This window comes from Callionymus lyra, chromosome 16 (assembly GCF_982586985.1).
Source record: "Callionymus lyra chromosome 16, fCalLyr1.hap1.1, whole genome shotgun sequence".
Lineage (NCBI taxonomy): Eukaryota > Metazoa > Chordata > Actinopteri > Syngnathiformes > Callionymidae > Callionymus > Callionymus lyra.
Genome location: NC_141833.1, coordinates 17,940,974 through 17,953,831, shown reverse-complemented (window position 1 = coordinate 17,953,831; position 12,858 = coordinate 17,940,974). Strand labels below are relative to the sequence as shown.

The window sequence follows — 12,858 nt, the reverse complement described above, 5'->3', positions numbered from 1 at the left end:
CCAAGCTTTCTAGGGTTAAACAGGAGATATGGGCCCTTAAACATGTTCTGGATCTGCACGGAGGTCTCCTCCAATATAACTTGGAACACTCCAAGGAATCCTAAAACAGTACCTTAGCCACCTGAAATGGCTTCTCTGGATACAAAGGTGCTTCTCATCTGGTCTCTAATAGTGAGTCCAGACAACATGCATAGACACTTAAGTTCCGTTAAAACATGGAGGTTCCTATACCTGATGCTTGCGATGCTAGTGCTAACAGCAATTGGACTGGGGATGCGAGTTGCTGTTTCTTGGCTGCCGGTGGGACACGGCGACGCGACAGACTCACTGGGAGGTGAAAGGAGGGAAGACAGTTTTAGAGAGAGACGAGAAGGCAATTCAACCGGCGGAGGAGTGACCTACGTGTGAGCGATGTCCACCTCCTTGCTGGTGACGGGTTGAGTGTGCGAGCGGTCTTGGACTCGTCTGAGGCGCCTTTCCACCGCGGCGTTCCTCGAGCGTGGCGTGGGAACGCTTCCGTCCGAGGTTCTCTCCAACTCCTTGGGAATTCAAATCGTGGTTCAATGGAACAGCCTTCGATGGGGACAAGGGGGGGAAGGCCCTACCTTGAAGAGAGACCTCTTGGCTGCCACGCTCATCTTCGCCCTCTCGTCCAGTTTCCCTTCATCGCCTTCAAAGAACAGCAAGAACTCTACTGGTCAGAAGGTGGATAAGATTTGATGTTGGACCCAAGAACTTAGTTGGTTAGTGGTGTGGTTGGATTGAACTAGGGGTAAAAGTTTGACATTGGTTCGAACTTTTTGGTATTAATACATAATATTGGAAAATTAATTTAGATTCTTGGTAAAGTCTTTAGAAAATTACTATATTATGGACTCTTGTCTTAGGTAGACTTTTTCATTGGACCACCAACAGGACTTATTTTTACAATGGACAAAACGACCGAAAATCCCTGAATGAAAAATGCATACTCAATTAATTTTTATGAATATATTCTGATCCTAAATGTTGAACCAGGGTTTATACGAGTTAATTAATAAGGTTCTCACCTCTGAGCCTATATTTGTTCACGGACTGTTTACCGTCTCATCGTCCTTTACATGACTGTATTTCTGCCATCAAAGTAATGGCCTGTACACGTCATTAAACAACCTAATTATGTTTAATGCTGGTGAAGCAAGGGGGGGATTAGAGTAGCATATGGATGGAGATGATGATGGTTGGGAAGCTATTGTTACCTTGATCTCCTTGAGTCTTTCACACAAGGTGGTTAAGTTTCTAAAAACTCTGCTGACTTAATATGTAAAGATACAGATTTTTTGTTGTGGGTTCTAGTTGGTGCCAGGTATTGTTAGACCATTTCTGATTTCTGATAGTTACAGGATGATGGATCGTAAGAATAAATATCAATATTTTACCTTCAGTGTCCTGTAGTTGAGGTGGGCTGAGACGAGATCTAAGAAAAACAAAGATACAAATCAGCATTAACAAAGAATAAAAATCATACATAATTCTGGAACACATGGGGCAGGGGGCCGAATCTGGTCGGCCAATTTGATATTTGCAGGCCATAGGTGACCTTAAAACAATTGAGTAAGATAAAGAGTCGCCTGAAACTGCCAACCTACTGAGGTAACGATGTTAAAGCTTTGTTGTTCCAAAGGCAGCTTACTATGTGTTACCTAAGTGCCACGATTAGTCTTGTTGGATTGGAAGGAAATACACTTAAATATGGAAAAGCAGATGTCAGATTGGAATAATGCAAATATGTCATGGGTTGGACGCTGAGGAGCTTTTTTTGATTCAAATGTTACTCGTGCTGTATTTTGGTTCCTTTGCCTCAAAACATTTAGTTCTCCCAGAACACATTCATGTACCTATCAGTCTCAAAACGTTCTGCCGAAGTGATGGGTTGAGTCCTGAACCTCTCCGATGTGCGACTCTCTCCCGGTGTTATGTAGCGCCGAGGTCTTCGAGGGGCAGGGTCCCGATCGCTGCTGTTTGACGGCTCGGCTCCCATCGCAGCTAGATCCACCTTCGTCGTCTCACTTATGGAGTGATGAGGGCGAGAAAATGAAAGAGGAAGAGGAGAGAGATTTATAGTTGACCGATGACTTGAATTAAGTGCAACCACACTTGAAATTCACAGAAGACAAAATCAACAAATAATTAGCCAACGTTGACATGCAGCACCGGACGTAACAGAACCAACAAGTTCATGCGACGAGACACTAGCTGGGTTTCCATTACAGAATGAGGAAAATTGCACTTTGAACTCGTTTTTCTTAAAGGTCGTCTTGGGTTTGTAATACTGAATCCTTAGACTACAGGATGATCAAAACCTGTTGATACTGTTAAGGCCTACACCTTATCAGATTTAAAAATGAAAAAAATAGAAAATAGAAGACAGTTTGTTTGGCAGAGGCCATGTAACAGGGATTTCTCATGCGAAAAGCGCTTTGTGACTTTGAGGAGTTTTTTGGTAATTCCAGGTGTTTCAATGAACGGCCCTTAATGCGCTATTTAGATGCTGCAAACTCCCAATGGTGATGGAAACCCAACTGTAAGGTTGACAACATTTGTTTCAACAGCAAAGTTAGTTGAGAGTTGAATTTGCAACACATAGCCCATGCTTTTGAACCTACAACTCAGGCTTCCGGTTGGCATTCTCCAAATATGAGTGCCGAAGTTGAGCCACGGACACCCTCGTGTCAAGGGTTCCCATTTCGCCATTAGCAATCCCAGATGAAGCTGCGACTCTTGCAGCCTCTCGCCTAGCAGCTGCTCGCTCCATACGGTACATTGTCGAATGCTGGCTGATACCAATATCAGACAAGGAGCGGGTTCTCATCTTGGGTCTAGGATCTTCACTCATTTCCCGAGTTCTTTGTTGAGCCTGAGGCAAGGAGGCAGTTTTTTGCTGGTATTCCAATCTCTGTTGTTCTGATCGTCCCCGCTGCTCACCGGGAAGCTCAAATTCGACTGGTCTCCTCTGAAGGTCTTCAAATGGCTTGCAAGGCTCAGGGTTCTGATGTCGTACAGGCAGGTGTTTCTGTGGGGTTTGGGGTTGCCTCATCACGACTTGTGACGGCCTCTGCTGCTCTTGTTGTATTTGAGAACTGTGCCTGCTTCTGGGGTCCTGTTGCTGCTGTTGCAAGAGTGCCTCGTGGGATTGCACATGTCCTAATGCATGCTGCTGTCTTGGCTGTTGAACCTCAGATAACTTTTGTACAGGTATGGACACTTTCTCTTCTTGGGTTTCAAAGCCAAAGGGTCCTTCTCTTCCCCGCTCTACGATTCTTTCAACCTTACGCCCTCTTTCCCCCTCTCTTGGATGTTCTTTATTCCAGTCGTCATCTCCTTGAGCAATTCTTCGTTCTGGGCTCTGGGTTTGAAACTCCACACCCTCAATCTGTCCCCTCTGGGGCTCGTCCACATTTTTCTCCTTGCGGCGGATTTGTGAGGGCAGTACTGCCTTCCTGCTCTTTAGCAAGCCCTCGGTGTGTGCTTCATTTTTCAAAGCTTGTCTGGCTTCCAACCTTGCCTCTCTATGGGCAGCATAGATTTGATCAGCGCTCACCCTTCTTCGAGGTACTTCAGGAGGCCCAGGGAGTCTCCTAGTGGATGATGGGCCTGGCATGGGTAAATGTGGCTCATGTTCCAGGGCAGAACTCCCTTGATGGTACTCAGGCGGAGAAGGCAAGTAAGTGGTCTGTCCACGTACTGATGGTTGAGACGGACTATGTTGAACATGGGAAACTAGCCTTTGTCCTGTGGGTTCTGGACTCTGTGGTGTGTACTGGAAAGTGTTCCCAGGAGCATGGTTTCTGATAGCCTGGCTCCTGTCTGAGCTCCACTCAGCTGGCCGCTGGACAGTTTCATCTCTGGTTAACCTTTCTCTTACCTTGATTCTTGAGAGAAAGGAGGGATAAAAAAAGACATTGAGAATCCTTTTTTTAATATCCCCAAGAAATGTCCAGCAAACGTTAAAGGTATTTAAAATGTAAACCCAAGCATGAATGTAGAAAAAATACAAAATGGACCCTTCAATTTAAATACTGTATATATAAATGGGTTTAAAGCCCAGACAGAGAATCTATAAAAGGCACAAGGTCAAGAGGCAAGAAGCGCCAAAGTGAAAAATTCTGTCTGGTGCCAAAAAGTAAGCCAAACTATTTCCATCTGTAACCTCTAGTAGCAAAGACCAACGCTAATCTCATTGTGGACTTCTAAGCCAGACATAATTGATAGGTCTCTGTCTTATCTGACACGGCACGAGGGATTTAACGGGTGCTCAAGCTAAATTAAGGCACAGTAACACTAGCTAGCGCAAGCTAGGAATAATTGCACAGACGGCACCATGATGGATGTTAATCATAAAAAACAGACAGTGTTCACAGGATAAGTGTCTATTATTACCGTATAAGATAATTTGACAATCGTTTCCTACCTGTCAAACGTCCCTAAGAAGCAGAGGAGAATTTACAACCTTACTTAAGCTACTACCCTAAATATACAAGTATCAACTTGATTCATTTTTACAGATTTGTCTCATAAGGCTCTGCTGTGATCAAGTACATCACCTTCTGTGTGTAAAAATGAAAAAAAAAGACAAAAATGGCACTGTCAACGTTATGGTGGGCTACAAGAGTCAGATGAAATGTCAGAGTCGAGGTATTAGTGCAGCCTCAGCTGACGTCCCCTGTCAAAGGACCTGTGACTGCTTGGGTCAGAGCCTGGAGTTGACTACTGCTGTCACTCCATCAGTGCTCCTTCACTAACACTCCTCAGCAGCTCAGCACAGACAGTTTTATACGAGGCTAATGGTCCATGTGATGGTGCTTTGCTAGTTTAATGTTCCAAGATGAAATGCCAAATATAGAAATAGACGCTTAAGTGCCGTGTTGGCAGATTCTGTTCTGCAACTCAAGTTTTTCGGGGAAATGAACTGCTCTCAACAGGAGATATGTTTTAGATAACAAAATTTGTACACTGGTACTTTGTTTGATAATCCTGTTTGTGTCACCAACAGTTGTACGCTGTGAGTTGAAAAATATTGTTAATCATGTAATTTTAGTTAGGAATGTTTTTTATTAACTATGTTCACAAGACTTAGTCTAACTCTAATATATCATAGCTATACTGGGTGGTTTATGCATGTTAGATTTCAAAATATTAGTAGGTCTAAATAAATAATTTGGTTGTCATATGTAATATGTAAGTAGTAATTGAAGTTAGAAAACAAAGCTACTCGAGGTAAACGCTTGTTACAAAAGATTCTATCATATAAGTTGATAAGTTTTGTTTCCTAAAGGAAATATCTGCTCACTGATTCTGGCTTCTGGTACCTTGGTGCATGAGTGCTGCTGTCTGAAACTTTGTAGAGACACCAGTCACTCTTTGACAGGGTTGCAAAGGCTAGGAGATGGTGGTTTCTAACTGTTGGGCTAATTCTATTGATAAAGACTTTCGGTACGGGTTGGACTCACCCCTGTCTGTTGAGGATGCTCTGCGCTTGCTGCTCAATGAATAAATCCCCTGGTGAGAGGCCGTACCGGGTAGAAGGCAGGGAGGCCCGTCGAGCAGTCCGTGGTGAGCTGGGCACTGCAACGGTTCTGTTGTCCCTTGTGGAGGTAGGACTCAAGTCTTGGTGAGAGGCATCTGTCTGCTGTTTAGGTGGTGGCTGGGATCTGCTTTGATGCTCTGGAGCCCCACCACGTCGAAAGTTCTCCATGTTCATCGCTCTCTCCCGGTCTGAAAATCGACCTGACCTTTCCTGAACAGGGGGTGGCACTTGGCTTGTACGCGAAGGGCTAGGGGTGTCTGCGGGATCTTGTTGAGTCCTCATGTAAACCTTTCCGACCCCAGAGCGATACGGCATCCTCTGATCTCTGCCTTCTTCCTCCCCTTCTGCTCGCTCTTGCCTCATGGGTGGTTGTCGCTCAGAAGTCTCGCGGTCTCTTCGTGAGCGATGCCTTGGGGTAAAGTCAATATCCGGTTCCTGGTCTAAGAGGATGCCGTATCGTTCTGACAGCTGTCTTCGCCGTTCTGCTTTATACTGAGCGATCCGCTCAGCTTTGGAACTGAGGCTGGCAGGGTCTGTAGTCGGTGTGGCGGACACAGTCGCAGGGTTGACATGAACCAACATTGGATCAGCTCTTGCAACACCTCCTTTCACATGCGATGATCTTTGGGGAGATGAAACCTTTTTTGGGGGTGCTTCCAGCTCCTCTCGGCTGTAACGCCTCACTGTGAAACAGAACGTAAAGCGTAAACTTGATGGGCTAAAACCAGAAAACTTGAATTTCTAGAAAACGGCATACAATGTAATAACTACGCTCAATACATTTTCATGTAATTATCGTGACAACATGTGTTGTTGAAGAGATATAGGCACCCTGGAATATGCCATAGCTTCTAGTAGCGAAGTGGTTAAGACGCAAAAGGCTGACCCTAATATCCTGTTGTGTCACCTATTTTTTTATTCTTTTATATCATACAATAGTGAAATCATGGAGATGACTTAACTCATTTGGTTGTTGCAGTGGTGGTGGTACAAGCAGTCATAAAACACACATTCAATAAAATGCCTGCAATGCTTACCCATCACACACGGCTCACAGGGATCGGTGGCTCGGGTGTACCTGGGGGCGTCTTCTTCCAGCATTCTGTTAGCTACTAAGCCACCAGGTACCAAAGCAGGTGGAGCATCGTTCTCCATGCCTTCCAGGCGTCGGGCAATTCTTTCTTTCCTATCGCAGACATAAATAACAGTCAGAAGTGGGAAATCTTTTATTTACAGTTTTTAACACCAAAGCAAATGTTGTGATTTTACCTGTTCATCTCTAAATCTGCCTCTACAGATGCCTCAAAGTATTTCTTTAGCTCTGAAACTGAAATGTTGAAACATTAGAAAAAATATTTATGTAGTTAGTGAAGATAAGCTTTTGAGATAAGTCTTACCTTTAGGAAGGACGTAGAGAAGTTTAGCATCAGTGTCTGAGACACTCTTGACCAGAGTGGCCTTTTTTTTTCTAAGAGGGACGTCGCTATCAAAACTAAAAAAAAAAACAACGTAAAATAAGCGTATAGCTGCAACTTTAGAATGTTAAAATAATTGCTTTTAAGACATTTGAGTCATATTGACTTGGAAAAAGCATCTATACCGAGGCTCTTGTAATGCCCAAAGTGCACCAACTATCGTTCAATACTCACAGGATTGGGAAAACTAAGAGAATTCAGATACAGCCAAGACAGCCTGTTTATAAACGTGGGCCTAGATTCTCGACCGAATACTCAGCCTAGCCACAATGCTTAGTTAAAACTAATTCCGGCAACTGTACATTATCCGGACTAGTGCAATGCAAGAGAACAATTTAAATCGAATTCTTTGTGCAGGCTGATCCCTGTTATGCCAATATAATCTGATCTTAACATTTCAAGCATTTAATTCTTGCAACACACAGAGAGCTAAAGTCCCAAACAAATGTATTGCTATACAGTTTATCCCCTATGATGATTTAAAATCTACTACAGAGGGGGCTAAAGCCGTGTCCTTCTCTAGTTCACACGCTTCCTAAACTAAACATGAGCGACACGTGTGGGCTGACTGAAATACCTTAAGGCTTCTGTTGGCAGCGACGTTGAATTGGAAAGTTTGCTCGGAGCTTGAGATCCAAATCCTGAGGAGAAATTGGACAGTGTTTTAGCAACTGATCGGTGTCTCGGTGGCTTATCAAGCATCTTCTTGAGATTAACACCTAAAAAGGACTTAAATGACTCAGTGAGTACCATTAGAACAATACTAATACAATAGCTCAATTTAGACTTAGTCTGCTTGGAATTAACTATACTGTGTTCTATTGTTGTTCTTAACTCTAAAGTTATCTTTCTTTTACCCATTTTGACCAGGAAAACAAGGACCAACAGAAATTCATGCTTCAGGTGCAGCTGCTGAAAGGAACAGTCCAATACCTTCGACACCAGATACGTGAACAGAGACACGTAAGATTAATATTTGGAATTTAAAGAAACAAACCATTGGCTTGTTGGTGTCAATTGAGCCTTTACAAGTCACCCACTGTCCCTGGACAGTGTCCAATGTCTTAGTTAGTTTGTTGTGAAGTATGTCGCCATCACTCTCCAAGCTAACGTACTAGAATGATCAAAAACAATTTTTTGCATTCTTGACTCAAAGTGTTCACTTGATAGTTTATAAAAACCAACCTGCCGTTTAAAAGTGACTCCCAAGTTCATTTATTCTAGTAAGTGTTGCTGACCGGCTATAAACTTGGCTCCCAGGATAGGTTCAAGAGATCAAGTTACTTCGACAGGTCGCTGCTAATACAATTGATCGGAAGTGTAGCTGTGTCGTTTAGAGTCCAGGGGAAGTCTTAGGACAAACCCTCCAAGATCCGGTGAAAAGGATTTGATGAAATTTTAGTTTCTGGTGATGGTTGTCAGTCAGCCGATAGAAATTGTAGCAGTGATTTTTAATGAAGTTATTTAAAAGCTCTGATTCATAGTGCGTTCAGAAATCCCCTTCCACAAGAGTCCTTAGAAACGCCCCTGGAGTTGTCAACAAAAAGGACGTTGGCAGGGCCACGGTGCAGCTTAGACTGTTGATGATCCCAGAAGTGATCACGCTGAAAGAGAGGGACTTTCTATAAATATTCAGAGGTGGAAAATAGACCTGAACCCATAACCTAAGAGGAAATGTTGCCGTGTAATGTGAAGACTGTTGGTCCTCATAAGCAGGTGATGATTCTCGTAACAGTAAAAAGATGTTGACACAGATAGGGAACAAGCTAACTAGCCTCATCAGGTTTTGACTTGCACACTTTTCAAAGCTAATTTTAAAGTTAAAAATCAAAGAGAAAATTCACCTATTCTGGGGTCAAACACTCCTAGAACACCAGCAAAAAAAATGCCAGTGCCAGGGTACCAAGGCACCAAATTTTGTGTCTGGCTCTAAAATGGTTACAGATTTAACACACCGTTGACACACATGCATACATTCCATTCTGTGTAAGTAAGTAAGTAAGTAATTTATAATTATAGATAACTTTTCCAGACCAGGGTCACAAAGCGCTTAAACAATCAAAACAATACTCAATAAAATATGGATCAAGAGAACACGGAGAACAACACAGGAGTTCCAGAAAATCAAGGAAAAGGCTGCACAAATGTCTTGCGATCTGACTCCTTCAAGAAACCAGTAGATCAAGCGCAAAGAGAGAGGAAGATTGTTCCAAAGCTTAGGAGCAACAGCCTAGAAGGATCTCTCTCCTCTGGTCCTGAACCATGTGCAAGAAAACCATTAGTAGATTCTGATCCACAGACCTCAGAGCCCGAGTGGGGGTTGTATGGCTGGATCAGATCACTGATGGAAGGTCTGACCATGAATAGATCTGAAAGTAAGAACCAGAATTTTGAAGTTGATCCTGAAAGAAACTGGCAGCAAGTGAAGAGTTTTAAGGATCAGAGAAATGTGAGTTCTTCTACTAGAGCGGAAGAGTGTCTGGGCATCTCTATACAAGCAATGTAGGATACTGTAGTGATGTTGATATGAACATAGATCCCAACTTTTCATATGGTGTTTGAATCCTTTTAGATATGATAGACCTTTAACATGTTTCGTTAAAGACCATACAGTTAAGAATATTTACGTATTGGAATCTATCTTTGGTTTCCATTCAATAGGTTATCAAAGTTCCTTAACCAAACCACTCTTAAACAACAGGCTTCTCTGGGGTTATTCAGCTAGTGCTAATTCTTAGTACCTTACCTTGGCCATTATGCTGGTCCACATGGAAACTAGAGATCCATGGGTTTCGAAACATGATTGGAACGAGCAGAAGGATGCAACCCCTCCTCCCCCCAGGTTAAAGAGGAGGTGCAGCGGCAGAGCACAGGACCGGAGGTTAGAACACAAGCGAGTCAGGGATCGAAGTGGGGGAACCACACGCTCGCGCACACTCACTGTCAGGATGATTTCACCGGCTACACAGACTGGCTGTCATTCAAGCCGTCTGTACCTTAAGTCTGTGTGTCTGTGTGTGTGTGTGCAGAGACAGCACAGCAGGGTGCTAAAGCTGCTCAGAGCCATAATCAGATTACAGGCAGAAATTAGCCTTGATGATAAAAACTCCAGGACGTGAATGAAGGAGGGGGCAGAGGGTGGTTTGGGAAACCAGCCCAGCAAGAGTCAGATCATTTCCCGACCTTATTGCACAAGTGCCATGATGATGGTGGCGGGATTGAGGAACCTCAGTGACAACATAAATATGCAGACCCAATTAAGGGGCTACAAAAGTCCTACGCTGATCTTGCAATAGTATTAGGACCAGATTCTGAAATTCCTACCGGCGTACATACTCAGATGACCAGAACCACAGCCCTTAACATCATATACTTGAGAGGCAAGATCTGAACCAAGTAAGCGGGGACTAATGCAAAGACAGACTGTAGACGATGGAGATACTAGCAAAAAAGGAGTATAGGAGGACGACTAAAGAGGTTCACAGGTGGACGCAGAGAGATGGACTTCTATGGAAATCCCTGATAGCGCATGTAACCTCCAGATGAAGAATGAAAAAGAGAAGTTTCACAATTTATCACAACAGCACTGAGGGACCCTGGAGGGAGGAGAGAAGGTAGGGAATCGATAGCAATCTGCTCACACACCACTAGATGTCAGAGTAACTCACAAAATCTACCCTTCATTCTCACACACAGGGAACACAACCGAGTAAAGATTTTGCAACAGGTTCAAATGCAATCATGATTATACTTCTGCAGCTTTCAGTGGGTTTCTATCCTCACCCCCTTTCACTCACCCTTTGCCTTGGACACCCCTAATAAGGCAACATGTGTTGTGAATGGCTGCCTGGGTAAGAGGTCACCCTGTGAGGCGGACGGCTGTGTTTACAGCGAGCACGCCTGCTCACGCTTGTTTTCTTTCCCCAGATTTGTCTTCTTCGTCGCACGCTCGCCTCAGACTCCGCCCATCATTCCTGCTCAAATCCCTCTCATTCCTGATCTGTGGCTTTCCCTCTGTTTTCTCGCCTTTTTTTACACTTCAGGATTCCAAATATTCCTGACAGTTGTATGCACAAAGTTTTCTAAACCGTCTCGACATCTTGCATCAACTATCACTGTCAATGTCTCTAACAGACTTGAAACTGTGCCAGAACCACCATGATACAGTAGATGCCGGTGCAGGTCCAGAATAACTAGCTTGGGGGTCAGTCTAATGCATTTTAATGATGCCACACAGTTCATCCTCCTTTTTTACCCTTTTTAGTACTTGCAATGATTTTATCAGCTCCAGGAAGAACATGGTCTGATTGGCCCGTAAAGGTTCTCAGTCATCCAGGTCATGGTTATCAGGTTCAAAAGTGAGTCAACTGGACCTTGTAGAGTTCTAGGAAGACGTTTATCATCTGAGAAGCTTCTTCAGTTCATTCTTATAGAACAACTAATCGTTTTAGTACGAAAATGTAGTGTGCACGGAGCACTACATTTCGCATACTAAGAATTGAGACGCACTTATGCACTAAAAATACTACATTTGAGTACGCAAGTATGGGATTTGAGACACAGCTCAGGTGTTTTAACCGAACAGGAAGTAGCCACGTGTCACTGAAACAACAATTATCCAAATGTTGCCCTAATAGCAATTGGTTGGAACAGGAAATAACTGAGATCGTCCCAATAGGAAGTAGGAAAGCGTCGCCCAAACAGGAAGTAGCTGAACGTAGCATGACCTTTGTTTTGCTTACGGACTTTGCCTCTGAACTTCTGTTGTCTTCATTTTCAAAACAGGTTTTCTCATGAGATCTAACCACAGTTACGAGGCTCGCGCCCAAAACTACCCTCTTCGAAAAAACTTTCGAAATGTACGGTTTACAAAGAAAAATCTGCATCAGAAACAACAACAGTTTTCTATACGATATAACAAAAAGCAGCCAAAATAGTTACGGAAACAGTCTTGAGCAATGTATAGCGTTAAGTGCTAACAATTAGCATCACTAGCAACAAAACAATTACAAGTCTAGAACAATATTTAAGTGCTTAAAGAAAGAGGCCTATTTTTTTTGCAGTATGATGAACATATACCTTTAAATACTAGTGTATTTTTAAAAATGGTTTGGTCGAATTTTTATATTTTTTAAAAACAAGAACGAAAAGTAAGTATATATATACTATATATATATAGTATATATATATATGTTTATTTTTACATTTATTTCCAAATTGTTTTTCCAGGTTTAGTCCTTTTATTGATGTTTTCTTGGTGATTAGATTAGTCTTGAACTTATTAATAAACAAATATTTTTAACATTTTTCTATAAAAGTACGACACTCAAAAACATAAAACTCTTACGAGTGACATCATTGGTTCACCTGCTGCACACCTGAATCTACTCACCAATCACCTGCTGCTATGAACAGAAACTGCTGCACTTTTTCCTCTCGATCACCTTTTCAAATCTGATCCATTGATAAATACTCGTCATGTCGACCAAACCCATGAATGAGCAGGAATTCTAAACTTTGAGATGTTTTTATTGCAGAAACGGCATCTCATAGATAACACATGTCGTCTGGTTAGTTGTCGATAACGTTTTTTGCCAAGATTTTCTTTTTCTTTACAAGACAAACGGATATTAAGAAACTCCTTTCTTCAGACTCCCCTCTAAACCCACCCCCAGCTGATTGAAGTGATACTCAGGGAGGGGGCGGGACAAAGTTTGATTGACATTGACCTTCATAGAATTTTGCTGGGTCAGTGACTGTTTCTACGATTTATTTTTTCGTTTCAAAACATTCAGTAATAATCTGGCGACACGATAT

General features: G+C 42.8%; 1 protein-coding gene across 2 annotated transcripts in view; it reads right to left on the bottom strand.

The window, feature by feature from the left end:
- LOC148064028 (supervillin-like) overlaps window positions 1–9,862 on the bottom strand; it is a 36,408-nt gene extending 26,546 nt beyond the window's left edge. For both annotated transcript variants that reach the window (XM_087810261.1, XM_087810262.1), the window contains exons 1-12: window positions 9,788–9,862; window positions 7,619–7,682; window positions 6,964–7,058; window positions 6,836–6,893; window positions 6,604–6,752; window positions 5,490–6,249; window positions 2,646–3,911; window positions 1,878–2,048; window positions 1,419–1,456; window positions 606–670; window positions 403–539; window positions 232–327 (exon numbers count right to left, since the gene is read on the bottom strand). In XM_087810261.1, coding sequence (XP_087666387.1) covers window positions 232–327; window positions 403–539; window positions 606–670; window positions 1,419–1,456; window positions 1,878–2,048; window positions 2,646–3,911; window positions 5,490–6,249; window positions 6,604–6,752; window positions 6,836–6,893; window positions 6,964–7,058; window positions 7,619–7,682; window positions 9,788–9,842 — 2,954 coding nt within the window. In that variant the 5' untranslated portion in view covers window positions 9,843–9,862. The remainder of the gene's footprint in view (window positions 1–231; window positions 328–402; window positions 540–605; window positions 671–1,418; window positions 1,457–1,877; window positions 2,049–2,645; window positions 3,912–5,489; window positions 6,250–6,603; window positions 6,753–6,835; window positions 6,894–6,963; window positions 7,059–7,618; window positions 7,683–9,787) is intronic.
- Between the last annotated feature and the right edge of the window lie 2,996 nt (window positions 9,863–12,858).